Source organism: Lepisma saccharinum, chromosome 11, assembly GCF_977018435.1.
Source record: "Lepisma saccharinum chromosome 11, izLepSacc3.1, whole genome shotgun sequence".
In the NCBI taxonomy this organism is placed as follows: domain Eukaryota; kingdom Metazoa; phylum Arthropoda; class Insecta; order Zygentoma; family Lepismatidae; genus Lepisma; species Lepisma saccharinum.
This window is the reverse complement of record NC_139239.1, coordinates 81549719-81564118: the sequence shown is the minus strand read 5'-3', so window position 1 is coordinate 81564118 and position 14400 is coordinate 81549719. Positions and strand designations below refer to the sequence as shown.

Genomic DNA, 14400 nt, shown 5'->3' with positions numbered 1-14400 from the left:
ACCCCGCTTCCCCTTGAGAAAAATATCTTGCTTGCCCCTCCGTGAAAAAAGAATCTGCGGGTGTCCATGATTGCCCCTGGCCCCCTGCCCCCTGTGCGTATGCCTATGAGTGTAGAAAAGCAACAAACTTCGATGAAATTTCAGGAAGGGATATACCGAAGAATCAAAGAAGAATCTGCATATCATTGTCATTGCTTAAAATACACAAAAACTGATTGTCTTTTTATCTGTGTTCCATTTGCATTCTTAACAATATTTATTGCAGAAACGTCCTTTGTGCAAATCAAATAAAGTAACCTCAGGCGTAAAAGAAAATATAATATCTCTAATATCACAATACCACTGTTTAAATCCGATGTTTTAAATGCATGAATATTTTGATCACCTAACAACTTTTATTTATGAAGTCGGGTAGTTTTTCTTTGTAAACCATTCGATTTTACACTCTCTCTTTACCTATCTATTTTCGTTATTGTATACGTCGCTGTTCTACGTTTTGAGTTAATCGCGAGAATGACGATGAATGATGAACTAACTAGGTGAGGCACAAAAACAATAATAGCCTACATCCATTCTTTAACTAGGGTTCAAACCTGGTACCTCCAGCTTCCTAGCACTTGTGGTGTTTGCTTATATCTTATATAATTTTAAAAGCTCCACCACATCCTCCTCGTTATTCTAACAAGGAGTTTTTGCTATTATATCTGTGGTCATCGTTTTGGACTGAACGGTGATTTTACCACGGTAGCAATAAATAGTGGAATAGAGCAAAAGAGAAAAGGGTTGTGGGTTTTTTCGAATATTTGTACAGATCTAGTTTTTTGACCAACCAACCTTTTTGTGGCTCTATTTTTTTTTGGCCAGTGCTGATGTGAAGTGGTCGTGTACTTACTGGTATAACAAAACCTATTTCATATTTATGTTTAGCTTCCAAATTTATTCCATTATACTAAAGGACGCGACCACGTCACAACATTCAATGGTAGCAGAGCAAAAACGAGCCCCCCCCCCCAACACCAATTACTGTAATTTATATTTTTTTTTCCTTTCAGCTATAGCATGATTGTCTTTTTGGGGAATCAGTATGTCGCATGTTTTGGAAACTAGTATGATAAGCCTTCAAGCTGTTCCTTCCACCTTACGCGCCAGGCCATTTAGTAAATCTTTAGAAACTATACCACAAAGTCCTCCCAGTGACAATTCCTCCGTAAATGTAACTCCCACTGCTAATTTAACACCACAACCGTCGCGATCAGTTCCGTTGCAGCATTCTCCTCAATTAGTTCGTGATCGGGTGAGTCCTTTTTTGGGATTTTTGCGGACGCCTTCTCCAACGCCAGATCTTTCGGACATTCAACTCCAGATCCGTTATAATACGGTGATTTTTTTGTTACAAGATTTCCACTCGGTCGATGGCACTGATTTTCGTTCTTTGTTTGCATTTATTTTGGCCATTGAACATGTAATCAAATTAAATATTTTTGACTCTGAATCAATTTTACTGGAATGCATACCAAAGACTGCGGGTATACTTCGTACGTGTTGGCTTGATTTTCTTTCGCATAAGTTCCCATGGCCTGTGTTTAAGTGCGCTCTTTGGCAGCGTCTTGTCACCCGTAATGCTTTACAGGAACTTATTTCCGCCTTTGTTACTCGTAGTCAACTTCCAACTGAGAGTTTGTATGACTACCTTAACGAGGTTATAGATGCCACCCGTACTTTGCAATTGACATGGGCTGACAAACGTTTGATTGAAGAGATCATTTCGAGGTTATCTATGAATACACGTAATCGCCTTTTTTGCGAGCGTAAACCGTTCCTTGCAGGAATTTTTTGAATTGGCTCATGATATTTGGCATATTGAACTGGAGAACGGTATTCCTTTTCGCTTACCTCCCGGGGACTTAGATCGAAAGGAGCAGAAAAATGCGTCGAGGAAACACACATTATCTAAAAAGTGTCAAACTTCGGTATCTTTATGTACCCCGGTTGTTTCCCAGACTACGTGTGTCTCCACGCCGGTTGATAAGAATAAACTTCAAGGTTCACAAGCTCACAAATTGCAACAAAGTTTTACGTCTGATATTTCAACTACTAAATGTCCTGTTCTTGTTTCTACAGTTCGGACACATCCAGTGCGTACCTTGTTGGATACAGGTAGTTCGGTGTCTATTCTTTCTCGAACAATGTATAATGTCTTGCATATGACGTTACCTCCCATAGAACAAACTTCCATAGTACTTAATGACGTGCATAATAGAACAGTCACCTTAAAGGAACGTGTTTTGTTACCAATCAAAATTGATTTTTTGTCATGGAAATGGCCTTGTTGGATTGCTGATGAATTGCCGTTTGATTTGATATTGGGTAGTGATTTTTTGAGTTCACATAATGTTTCAATTTCTTTTCATCACAATTTAATTTCTTTTCCCTATTGGCCTGATGGCGTACCATTTTCATGTGCTTCCCCTTCACGGGAGACTATTGCAGTTAATGATAATGTTGCTTCTCCCTTACCTATTGAACCCCTGCGTCATCAACTGCAACAGTTATTCACTATTTATGATGACGTCGTTACGGACAGAGTAGGAAAATGTCGTTTGGGCCCGTTTCATATTCCCCTTAAGTCCGATGTTCCTGTTCGCTCCAAACCTTATCAGTTAAATCCCAATCAATTAAAACTTATGAGGGAAATTATTGACGATTTGATGAAACAAGGCATTGTGGAGGAATCGCGGTCTGCTTATGCTACCCCTTGCTTCATGGTGGATAAGGCGGATGGATCGAAGAGTCTTGTATGTAATTACAAAACCATCAACACGTTGATTTCGTACGATTCTTTTCCACTCCCAAAAATTGACCTTTTGTTACAGCACCTGAAAGGGGCGTCAGTGTTTTCGGTTTTGGATCTCAACAAGTCGTTCCATCAATTACCGTTGGATGAACCCAGTCGTGATGTTACCTCTTTTTGTACTCCTTGGGGTTTATATCGTTATACGAGAGTTCCCTTTGGTATTAACCTTGGTACACAACTCCTTGGCAGGGCCTTGGATCAGGTTTTGGGGAGTTATAAATATAAATTTCTGGTAAATTATTCTGATGATGTGCTTATATTTTCACCTGACAAGGAATCCCATATACAGCATCTTAAGTTGGTATTAGAAGCCTTTCGGGAGGCAGGACTTACGGTCAATCCGTCCAAAAGTGTATGGATGGCTTCTCGTATCAAGTACTTGGGTTATATTATTGAAGAAGGGAAATTGATAATGGATCCTGATCGCATTTCTGCTATTCAGGATATTCCCCCTCCACGCTCAATACAGGGAGTTATGAAAATTTTGGGCTTATTGAGTTTTTACAGTAAGTTTATTCCTAATTACGCGGCTTTAACTTCCTTTCTGTCTGATAAAAAGAGGAAGAATTCAACCTTCAGTTGGACCCAGGAGGATAACATTAAATTCAGGACCCTTAAACAGAAATTTATTGAACATACGGTGTTGGCATTGCCTGATTTTTCAAAAGACTTCGTATTGCAATGCGACGCTTCAGGGTTGGCGATTGGGGCCTCCTTGAACCAACGTAATCCCTTGGAGAGACGTCAGTCAATTTATGAGGCAGAGTGTAGTGCTATTGTCTATGGCTTTAAGAAATTCGAAACCTATTTGACTTGTAAGCACTTCATATTGCAGACTGATAACCAGGCTCTGTCATGGTTGTTACAGCACCCAGAACAATATGGTAAATTTGGTACATGGATATTATATCTTTCCCGTTTTTCTTATACGACGCAGCATATCACTTCCAAACAAAATCCAGTAGCAGATTGCCTATCTCGTATACACTCTCCACAAGAATTCGAAGTTCCTTTTACTTCCTCCTCATCACCTGCTGAACTTTTGTGTTTAGCGCCCAAGGTTGCTGTAATACCTTTTTCAACAGGGGATATTAAGCTCTTGCAATTGCAGGATACTTATTTGAAAGATATACGGGACAACATTCAAAATGGTGAACAACTTCAACATTATCATCTTCACAAGGATTTACTTGTCTGGAAGTCGCCGCGCTCTAATGCTGCATGTATAGTGCTACCAAAAATCCTGCATAATATTATTTGTCGTTATTATCATGACTTCCCTTTAGGTGGCGCTCATTTGGGTATCGCCAAAACGACACGAAAAATCATGTCAGTTTTTTCGTGGGAAGGTGTACAGAAGGATATCAAGGCATATGTTAAATCATGCGATTTGTGTCAGCGGGCCAAATTGGCGGAAGGGAAGCCTGCGGGTTTTCTCTCATCAGAAATCATTCGTCACCCTTGGCGACGTCTATACATCGATTTGGTTGGCCCCCTGGTTCGCTCGGTAAAGGGAAATGTGTATATCCTTGTCGTTGTAGACGCCTTTTCTAAATGGGTTTCTTTGTTCCCTCTCCGAGCAGCTACGTCAACGCAAATAATTGATAGGTTGAAGTCGTTATTTCATGTATTTGGTAGCCCTGCTGAGCTTGTCTCCGATAATACTTCATATTTTCGCTCTACTCTTTTCAACACCTTCTTGTTTGAGCATTCCATCCGGCATATTTATACTAGTGTGCATTATCCCAACCCTTCCTTGGCGGAACGTTTTATCCGTAATTTGAAATCTGCCCTGATCTGTTATCATTCTACAGACCATCGGGCATGGGATACTACTCTACAGCAAATTGCCTACGCATTTAATACGGCAGTACATGAAAGTACCAAATGTTCACCAGCTGGGGAAGATGATTTAGGGGCAAACCCTACTCAGGATAGAGCAAAAATTTGGTCAGAGGTATTTCAAAATTTGGTGAAAGTATGGAATAAGCGCCAAGCACGTTACGATCCTAAGCGTCAGAGTGTGAAGTTCAAAAATGGAGATTTGGTATTGTACAAAGTTTTTCCCAAAAGTAATGCTTTAAACCATATAGCAGCAAAGCTTATGGAACGTTGGGCGGGTCCCGCAAAAATTTTGAAATTATTAGGACCTGTTACTGCCCTACTTGTTGATCCAGAAACAGAAGTTTTCTGCGTAAGATGCATGTAATGCATTTAAAACCGTATCATTTACGGGAAGGGTCAGATCAGGAAGAGGTGCTTTCCCAACCTGATTCAGATTTAGGCGCTTGCCTCTTGAATTTGGAAAGCCTTGCTCAAGAAACTTCTTCTATGGAGCACCAATTTGACGTGGCTCCGGCAAATGATGATACAAAAGATGAAACTTCGATACAAAGGTTAACCGCGAAGCCTTCTCCTAATGTGAATTTAACAGGCACCATTCAGAGGTCAAATAATGTAAGAAATGTGCAATGCCGCCGCTGTTTACGATGGGGGCATTTTCAAAAATTCTGTAGAGTTAGTTTACCGAATACCCCTCAACAGGGGCATAATATGTAAAGCTTAGCTTGTATTGTTCGGAATCAAAATTGTAGTAAAATTGGCAGATTAATAATTGTTGCGTGAATATTTTCATTATTCTTTTCTATACTTTCTTGTTTCTTCTATCCTATTCTTTCTTCTTATTAATGCTTGGGTTATTTTTTGTTTCATGTTTTTTACTTCGATGGAGATATGTTCCGCAATATATGCACGATTGCTGTAGGCTTGCCACCTGCTGACCTGCCACTACAGATTCTGCTTGGTTCGCATGCACCTGCTCTTCAATGGTTGACGCTGCCTTGCATTTTTCGTTGCAGCCTGGATTGGACATTTTCGTCGTTTCGTCGATGGATACTATGAAAATGGAATTGGGATCTCTGTGACGGTGTAGACGGGCTCACACCGATGGATTTCCGGTATGTTTGGTACTGTATTTTTCTCCTGCAAGGATCCCAAGGATGTGTTCACTTGGTGAAGTTCGCTCGATGTGTTTTTTTTCGAGTGCAATGTGCTTATCTCACAAATGCTTTTTGTACCTCCACATGTGAGTGTTTAAAGTGAAAAGTTTTCAAGGATGTATAAATACCTTGTATATTTAATCTTCGTAGCAAGATTTTAGAAGATTATCTTTAATGGAGTTCATTATGCGGGATGCATTTTGACGTCGGCTCCTTAATATTCGAGAAATGGATTTTTTTCGCCAAGATTGTGTGGAAATGGATTTGCAGCAAATATGGATTGGATGTACTTTCTATGGTGAATATATTCTCCTGAGTCCATTGTGCGGGAAGCACTCTGATGTCCTTGGAGAAGTGGTGTGTTTCACACAAAAAGGAATCCGGACCCCAAGTGGATATGAGAACTTTATGGAATTAAACGGAATGCGTTTGTTGGATTGGAGGTTATGGTTGTACCCTGGCTAGAAGAGGATTCTGACATTAGGATGTTACTGAGCAGAAACTTTCTTTGGCAGGACAGCCTTTCTTTTTACAGGTTCCATCCGCAAAAGGTGTCAAGTGTGATTGAGTTGTTATTTGCCTTGTTTGCATACCCAAATATTTCCATATTTTTTGAACTTTGAATCTCCAGTATTTAAAGAAAATGGGTATCCATCATAGGGATGGATTTGTATTTATATTAAAAGCGCTGGTTCGCTATTTTCATCTTTTCATTCAGGGAAAGATATTTTCATGTCATGTTTTTATCATATTTGTATATATATATCTGTGTATGTTTATCACTTGAATGAGATTTCATATACCTCTGTGGGTTTCTTTAATATCAATGAAGCTTTCGTGTTCTTATTGTATTGGGATAAACGCTTACATATTTCATATATCGCATATTTGGATGGGAATTACTATTGGGTTTTAAAAAAAACAAAAAAAATGTAAAAATGTAAAAAAAACTAAAAAAATAATATAAACAAAGGACAAAAACAGGAAAATTATGGGAAATGTGAAATATATTGTCTGCTTACAAATTATATCTAGTCATGGTATTTATGGGCAACTTTTGATGTTGGTATTTTCACTTTTTATTCGTCATTGCGGTTATGCTTGTAAATTATTAGGATTGTTGCCTTGGTTTTTTTTTTAAGACTGTTTTGTAAGGTGCCTGTGTTGATTTTTCTCGATGTAGGGGGAGGTTGTGGTGTTTGCTTATATCTTATATAATTTTAAAAGCTCCACCACATCCTCCTCGTTATTCTAACAAGGAGTTTTTGCGTCATTGTGTTCTTGACGCTCGGCTCTGGACGTCGAGCAGAGTAAATTTGGCAACACTGTTTCCCCTAGCGGAGAACTCTGTAACTAAAAGGGAAAAGCTTCGGCTGCGGGCGAAGTTTTCTCCCGAGAGAACAGAACGTTGCAGCTGAGGCACTGGTATAGTAAGGAGCTTCCTTCTCCTTCTTTGGTCACGGGCGAGGGTGATCGGATCCGCATCGACATAGGAATTTGACTGTGGCATTGGATTGATGTCTGGACATGGAATAACGGGGTATAATAATTTAATTTATTTCAGTTTATGTGAAAGTTAAGTGACCGGTCCTTTTTGTTTAGTAATGATTTTCAGGAATAGTCTTTTTGGAATTATTCGTTTTGTGATTTAAAACTTAGTGCATTTATTCCATGACTGACGTAACACAGTTAAAAATTCGCCACCTTGATTGTAGATAATTTCGTCGATATAGGATTCCGATCACCTAAACCACAAATATGACTTTGTATTTATTTAACGGGTGTTTCGTGTTATAAATTTTAACGACATGTAGCAAAAAAGGGAAGTATTTATTTTTGCCACGTGGGTTTTATTATATTGTACACACAATTAAATATATATATATTGGGAGAGATTTTTGTCAAATTGTTGGGGAGATGTTTCTATTTGTCCGGATGCTAATTTGTTACAATAAATGGACACTAAAATTGAAGTATAATGTATGCAATGGTTCTTATTTTTACGTTCATTAGCTTTCCACCTTGCTTTGATATATATATATGTTGAGAGTGTTTCCGTTTTCGTGGCCAGACGACCACGAACACGGAAACCAATATTAAATCTCGACGATTAGATAAGCTGGGAAATATATGGTATGGTGGGGATTGGTGCTCGAAGATCCACGTTAATTTTTGAGTCAGCGCAAGGGGGCCAATTATATCTGTGGTCATCGTTTTGGACTGAATGGTGATTTTACCACGGTAGCAATAAATAGTGGAATAGAGCAAAAGAGAAAAGGGTTGTGGGTTTTTTCGAATATTTGTACAGATCTAGTTTTTTGACCAACCAACCTTTTTGTGGCTCTATTTTTTTTTTTGGCCAGTGCTGATGTGAAGTGGTCGTGTACTTACTGGTATAACAAAACCTATTTCATATTTATGTTTAGCTTCCAAATTTATTCCATTATACTAAAGGACGCGACCACGTCACATGACCACACGATGAGCACTTCGCAATGGAGTACAGCTTGTCACACTCTGTTTTTTAAAAGTGACTGCTGAAAAATTCCTGAGTCATAAATAATAAAATTTTAAGGCAATTATTAAGCTCTTAATTAAACACTGGTCGGCATAGGTTTTGTCGTCTCTGAATAATTTCAGGATGTGGTCCCAAAAATTAAATCAATTTCTACCCATCACGTCTAATTTTTACAATATTCACAATATAATTAGTAGTTCCATTATTTCCACAATAGATGGCTCTGTGTAGAAGGTTGTAAAATATTCATTTTCTACATTACAAATCCTCCAATTCTGAACTATAAATGTATATAGAACTGTAAACACTTAATCCACCTTCCAATTTTCAACTTGACACATTGGCATAAAAATTGTATAGACCTTGGTTACGAAAGTTTATTTACGAAATCAACTTATTACTTTGGATTTTATTTTATTTTATTTTTTTTTAAATGTCGATCAATTTAATTCATAAAATAAGTGAACGTTTCATGATTTCTAGCTTTTATTTTCTATGACACAAGAGAACGTTCTCGCTTCAAAGCTCTGCTTTTTCCTATTCAAAATGAATTTCTTTTTATGCAGTACTGATCATACGTCAATTATATGTGGTACGGTTTTAGAAGCGGTATCGGGTGGGGCCACGCAGAGCCTGTCCGTCGTGACCAGCCAATGGCTGGAGTGCAACATTGTACAGTTAGGAAGAAACTGTGGCGCGCAAGTAAAACTCCGTGCCCTGTATTCTTCTTGCGCGCAAGAAGTTTTCATAAAACTAGCTACTTTAAGGTTCATCATAAGATGGGGCAAGACATTTTTAACCTAACTGTCTAAGTCCCATAAATTTCCGTCGCCTATAGCCGGAGTTATTGTTTCTGGAAGAAACACGGGAAACAACACGTCTCAACACACACATATTGACCCTTTCACTTTCCTTCCGTTTTTTCGTTGCCACCGTGTTGACAGCTGAGTTATTGTCTCTTGGAAAAACAATAGGTGTTAAATTTACATTTACATCCGAGAGGACAAACGCCATTGTTGTTACAATATTTCTTTCCATTTGGGAAAACGCAAACACATTTTACATTTCACAACGTAGGTTACTCAATTAAGTGCAAGGAAAATTCCGTATACTAATTACAGGAACTAATGGTCCACCTGTAACACGTTATCGTGCAATCAAAAAATAAATATAACAAACATCTCCTTACATGACCAATAGCTCCAAATCCGAGTATAAGAAAGTTGTTATATCTGTTTTTAGCATTAAAAAGAAATACAGATTTTTTTTAAAAAAATCCATTTATGCAAGCATAACCGATAATTGACAAATCATCGACGTGAAACTCGCACAAGCAATAAATGGCAGTTTAGTATCTAATTTACGTGATTTTACTAAATTTGCAACATGTTCGAATATTTACTACGTCCAGCATCTCAGATTTATTCTTTATTCAAATATTAAATACATACAATTTCCGAAACCGACTTTAAAATGTTTGCTGTTCAGTGTTGGACAATTGGCAACATCACAGGCACACTAGCGACATGTCTGGATTTGCCACGTTGCCAAACGTATTTCTTTGACCCAAGATCACGATTTGATCTAAGATCGACAATTAGCTTTATACAACATGATAGAAGCTTGAACTTAGTTCACTCCCGGATCGTAGGTCAAATCTGATCTCCAGTTAGTGATGTTTATAAACCGGCCCTAGCGGTGCCAGGGGTGTCTTACCCCACAGAATTTCTTTCGAGATTGCAAGTGATACATACGTGTTCCAAGTTTGGTTAAAATCGCTCCAGGCCTTCGAGAGTTATACTGGAACAAACACACATACATACATACATACATACACACTCATCCATTTTTCTATATTAGACTTATATACAGGGTGACTGGTAATTAGATGTATTCCCTGAAAGGGGTTAAAGTAGAGACAATTTGCAATAAATTTGACCATATGATACCCCGTCCGAAAATTAGTAGTTTTCGAGATAATCGGTAAACTCGCAAGAAGAGCTCAGGGAGAGGATCTTAGCAGCTGGTCAACACATGAAGGACACCATCACATCACGAGTTACAAGACCAAATGTCCGTAAAAACCTGCGTGCCTGCATTCGTAACGGAGGTGCCCACTTTGAGCAAGACGTGTAATGTTCTTTAATTGTTTTGTTCATTGATTCCATTCACATGAAGATGAATGAAGTATTATTTCTTGCACACAAATGTGAATGTTAGCAACATTTGTACCTTGTTGGATAGCAGATGACACAAGGAAGTAATTTAAGTAATTTGTACGCTTCGTGTCATACCATTTTTGTTATTAATACGTTGCCAAGTAAAACTAAGAGTGCATTTTTTTATCATCACTTGTAAGTTTAGACCCACCCCGTAATTACATGTGATTATTATTTGGGAAAAACTTTTTTTTCAACGATCCACTTATTCGTTAGCTATCAGAAAACGTTGAAATAAGTTCCATACAATGAGCAGTTTTTTCTCAATTCATCTTTTTTTGTGGAAAATTGTCATTTTTTTAAAAAAAACAAAAGAAATTCGATTATCTCGAAAACTACTAATTTTCGGACGGGGTATAATATGGTCATATTTATTGCAAATTGTCTCTACTTTAACCCCTTTCAGAGAATACATCTAATTACCAATCACCCTGTATAGCCTGCTTTGCGGTAGTTGACGAAAGGCGATGAGAAATGTAGAAGAACACTAACAAGTAGGACTAATTCCTGTGTTCTGGGTTCAGTCTTCAGTGTACTTAGAGATGAGGCTCTTTGTTGTGTGTGCTCGATATTATTCCAGTAAAGTATATTCGGCTTCAAAAATAATTATTTATCTTTATTATTAGAACAAAAGCTCCCCCCTCCTGAAAAGTTTGGGAAGGGTTTAGGACAAGATCGTTGTTTGGAAGAAATGCCTTTCCCCGCCCCGTCCCACCTGGATTTCGCACCCTTACAATGCAGTTCCAAAAGTTGGCGTGGTTGGACATTTGAAAAATGAGACCCTATGGAAATAAAATCGTAAATTCGCCACTGTTGGTCAGTTCAAAAGTATTAACAGAATATCTTCAGAAGCCAAATCCTTACCTCAGCATGTACTACCGCAATGCTGTTTACAAGATGTCAACATTTAACTGTTACTACAGGGATGTTAAACTCACCAAAAGTATGCTGCTGAAGGTAAGGATCTCGAAAAAAAATGCGAAGAATGACTTCATCTCTGTTAGGCTGCTACCAGCACAATGTTCCACGCATCCAGCTTTTTTTTAACGTCAGTATGACGTTATCAGACAATCTTATTTTGCGTGCTGCCTTTGATTGTTGGTTGAACTTTATAGAATATCCGCAACATTGTTACAAAAAGGAAGCAGAGACACGAAATTTCAGTTTTGATATGGGGACTTCCTTGTTACTTCCATTCTTTATGGAAGTTTTCGATAAAAAGTTTTCATTGGAATATACGATTTCTTTAGCTGTTCTGGCAAAGTGTAATGTAAAAAATTGACTAAAAAAAATTAAAAAATGACCTATAGAATGATCTTAAAAATATTTCAAAATGACCTAAACATTTCCCAAAATTATATAAAAATAATTTTCCATCTTGAAATGAAAGTAATTTTTTCCATAAATTACATAACGTCACAAAGTATTTTCTGTAAGCCATTCACCTCATTTCAGAGTGGCCCTTGCACGATACAGTAGGCGGTCAGTATCTGAAAATACAGTCGTGTTTCGCCTACATCAGACTATATTTTTCATGTTTTGACTAATTTTACTTTAAAAATACAGATTAAACCAGTAATAGTTGTCACGGACCAACGTCCGGCTCCTTTGGACACCACAGGTATCGATACCTTTTATATCGGACTCTTTCTTAAGGCTAAGGTAACACCTAGTCCATAGCCAGAGATACAGGTCGGAATCTATCCGTTCTATCCTCTAACAGATTGATTTCTATTATCGGATTATTTTTCACGATAATTTTGTATTGCGTCGCTGCTTTTTCTAATCAATTCGGTATCTTGATATCACCAGCTTCTGTAATACCGCTATTCAGTGGCGGCCATTGGGTTTCAAAACCGGGGGCAAGGTGCCAAAACTGGAAGGGGGGGGGGCAAAGGCGGTATATTTCCCTGTGTAGATAAGGTTTAGCATAGTCCGGTGGCGAAAGTGGCAAAAAGTTGGGGGGCAATTGCCCCATGCCCCTCGCTACCCTAATCGCCGCCACTGCCTCTATTCCAAGAACGTAGCTTGCGTAAATTTCCTTGGTGCTGCTGATTCCTGTGGAAAGATTAAAATCTTGTTGAGAATTAGGTACCTGGGTTAAGACCCTGGGTCGCCTTATTGCTGACTGGTGGTGATTACACAGGCCTACATGGGTTTGGATGACTCACAGATGACTGTTGTCCCTGAATAATTTCAGCTTGCTGATTCCAAAAATGAAATCCATTTTTACCCATCACGTCTAGTTTTTTTCAGAAAATTGCAATATATTAAGTGCCTTTATTTCACAATAAAATGTGTAGTTCCATGATTTCCTCTTTTTAATTTCACAAGACACATTGACATGAAAATTGTAAACTTTGATTACATAAGTTCCATTTTCGAAATCCCTCATGAAAATATCCTTCACAAAATATCCAAAACTCAATGTTATAATGTAGTGGGTTGATTGAATTTTATGACGTGGAGAAAAATCCTGATCTAGGGGGAAAAATGACGTGATGGTAAGAAATTTATGTCATATCCGTCATCAGCATTAAAAATACTTCCAGAATCACCTATTGGTTTGAAAACATCCAAAATTTCCTTTGTTTAAAATCATTTTATTGCGTTCTGTAATAAGCGTAATGCAATGGCAAATGTGATAATTTTCATTGTGAAATTGTGAAAAATCCTGACGTGAGGGGGGGGGGGGAATGGATATCATGTGCATGATTAGCATTCAAAATACTTCCAGAATCATCTATTGGTTTGTAAACAACTGAAATTTTGCTTGCTTAAATTTATTTTGATGCGTTCTGTAATAGGCGTAATGGAATGGCAAATATGATAATTTTGATTCTGAAATTGTGAAAAATCCTGACGTGATGGAAAAAAATGGATGTCATTTCCGTGATCAGCATTCAAAGTACTTCAGAATCACCTATTGATTTGAAATCATCCGATTTTATTATTTATTTTTTTCGAAAATGAAGGCTAGTGTTATCGAACGAAAGGTCCTGGTTGGGTTTAGGTTAAGACCTCTCCTCCTTCCAGGTTTCCGAAGTGATCCTCAGACAGCTAAGTCTTCGTCCAATGGGTTAAGACCCAGTTGGCGGGACTATTGGAGCGGAGTACATACGGGTTAAGACCCTATATGTCTCGTTGTTTCTGGATAATAAACCTTTTCAAGGCCTCATCTCCAGGAAGCTCGAGGCAAGCCACGGCACCTAGCGACCTGTTGAGGGAGATGAGTCAAGGCAAAATGGATAATAAACCTTTTTCTGCTCCCACAAAAATAGGCAATAATTAGGCTGGAGAGTTCAATGGACTAACCGATCTCTAACTACGCACTGGTAATGATCAGGCTGGAAAGTTCATACGAACTGAGTTAGAGTTAGTCTCGTTGTTTCTGTCAAATTTCCGCACTTTTATAGCAGGAGTTTGTTGATGTAGTTTTCAACTGTCTGAGGGTTGCTAAGGCGATAATTTAGATTTTTGCGTTTCTGGCTTTTCATAATTCATAAGTAATATATCATAACTATTCTTTAATTTTTAGTAATCTTCTGAAATCACATTCTTCTTTAATATTTGCAGCGTTAATTATTTAGCAAAATATAATTAATATCCGTTTCTAATTATGTCCATAAAATATCCAGTTGGGAAAGAGACCGTCGTATAGGAGCATCCTGAATACTTGAATACGATAAGGTGGTGTTCCTATAGGACAGTCCTAACATGCCGATGACAGGAAAGTCACGCTCGTAGACCTCCTGTCATAGTGGCCAACAAGAAAACCTCAAAGTAGACTTCACTCAAAGTATTTTTAGT

At 38.1% G+C, this 14400-nt stretch overlaps 1 protein-coding gene across 1 annotated transcript in view; it reads right to left on the bottom strand.

The window, feature by feature from the left end:
• Positions 1-11605, bottom strand: part of LOC145995102 (uncharacterized) — an 86880-nt gene extending 75275 nt beyond the window's left edge. The window contains exon 1 of the mRNA XM_083131638.1: positions 11529-11605. Coding sequence (XP_082987764.1) covers positions 11529-11585 — 57 coding nt within the window. The 5' untranslated portion in view covers positions 11586-11605. The remainder of the gene's footprint in view (positions 1-11528) is intronic.
• Positions 11606-14400: the final 2795 nt, after the last annotated feature.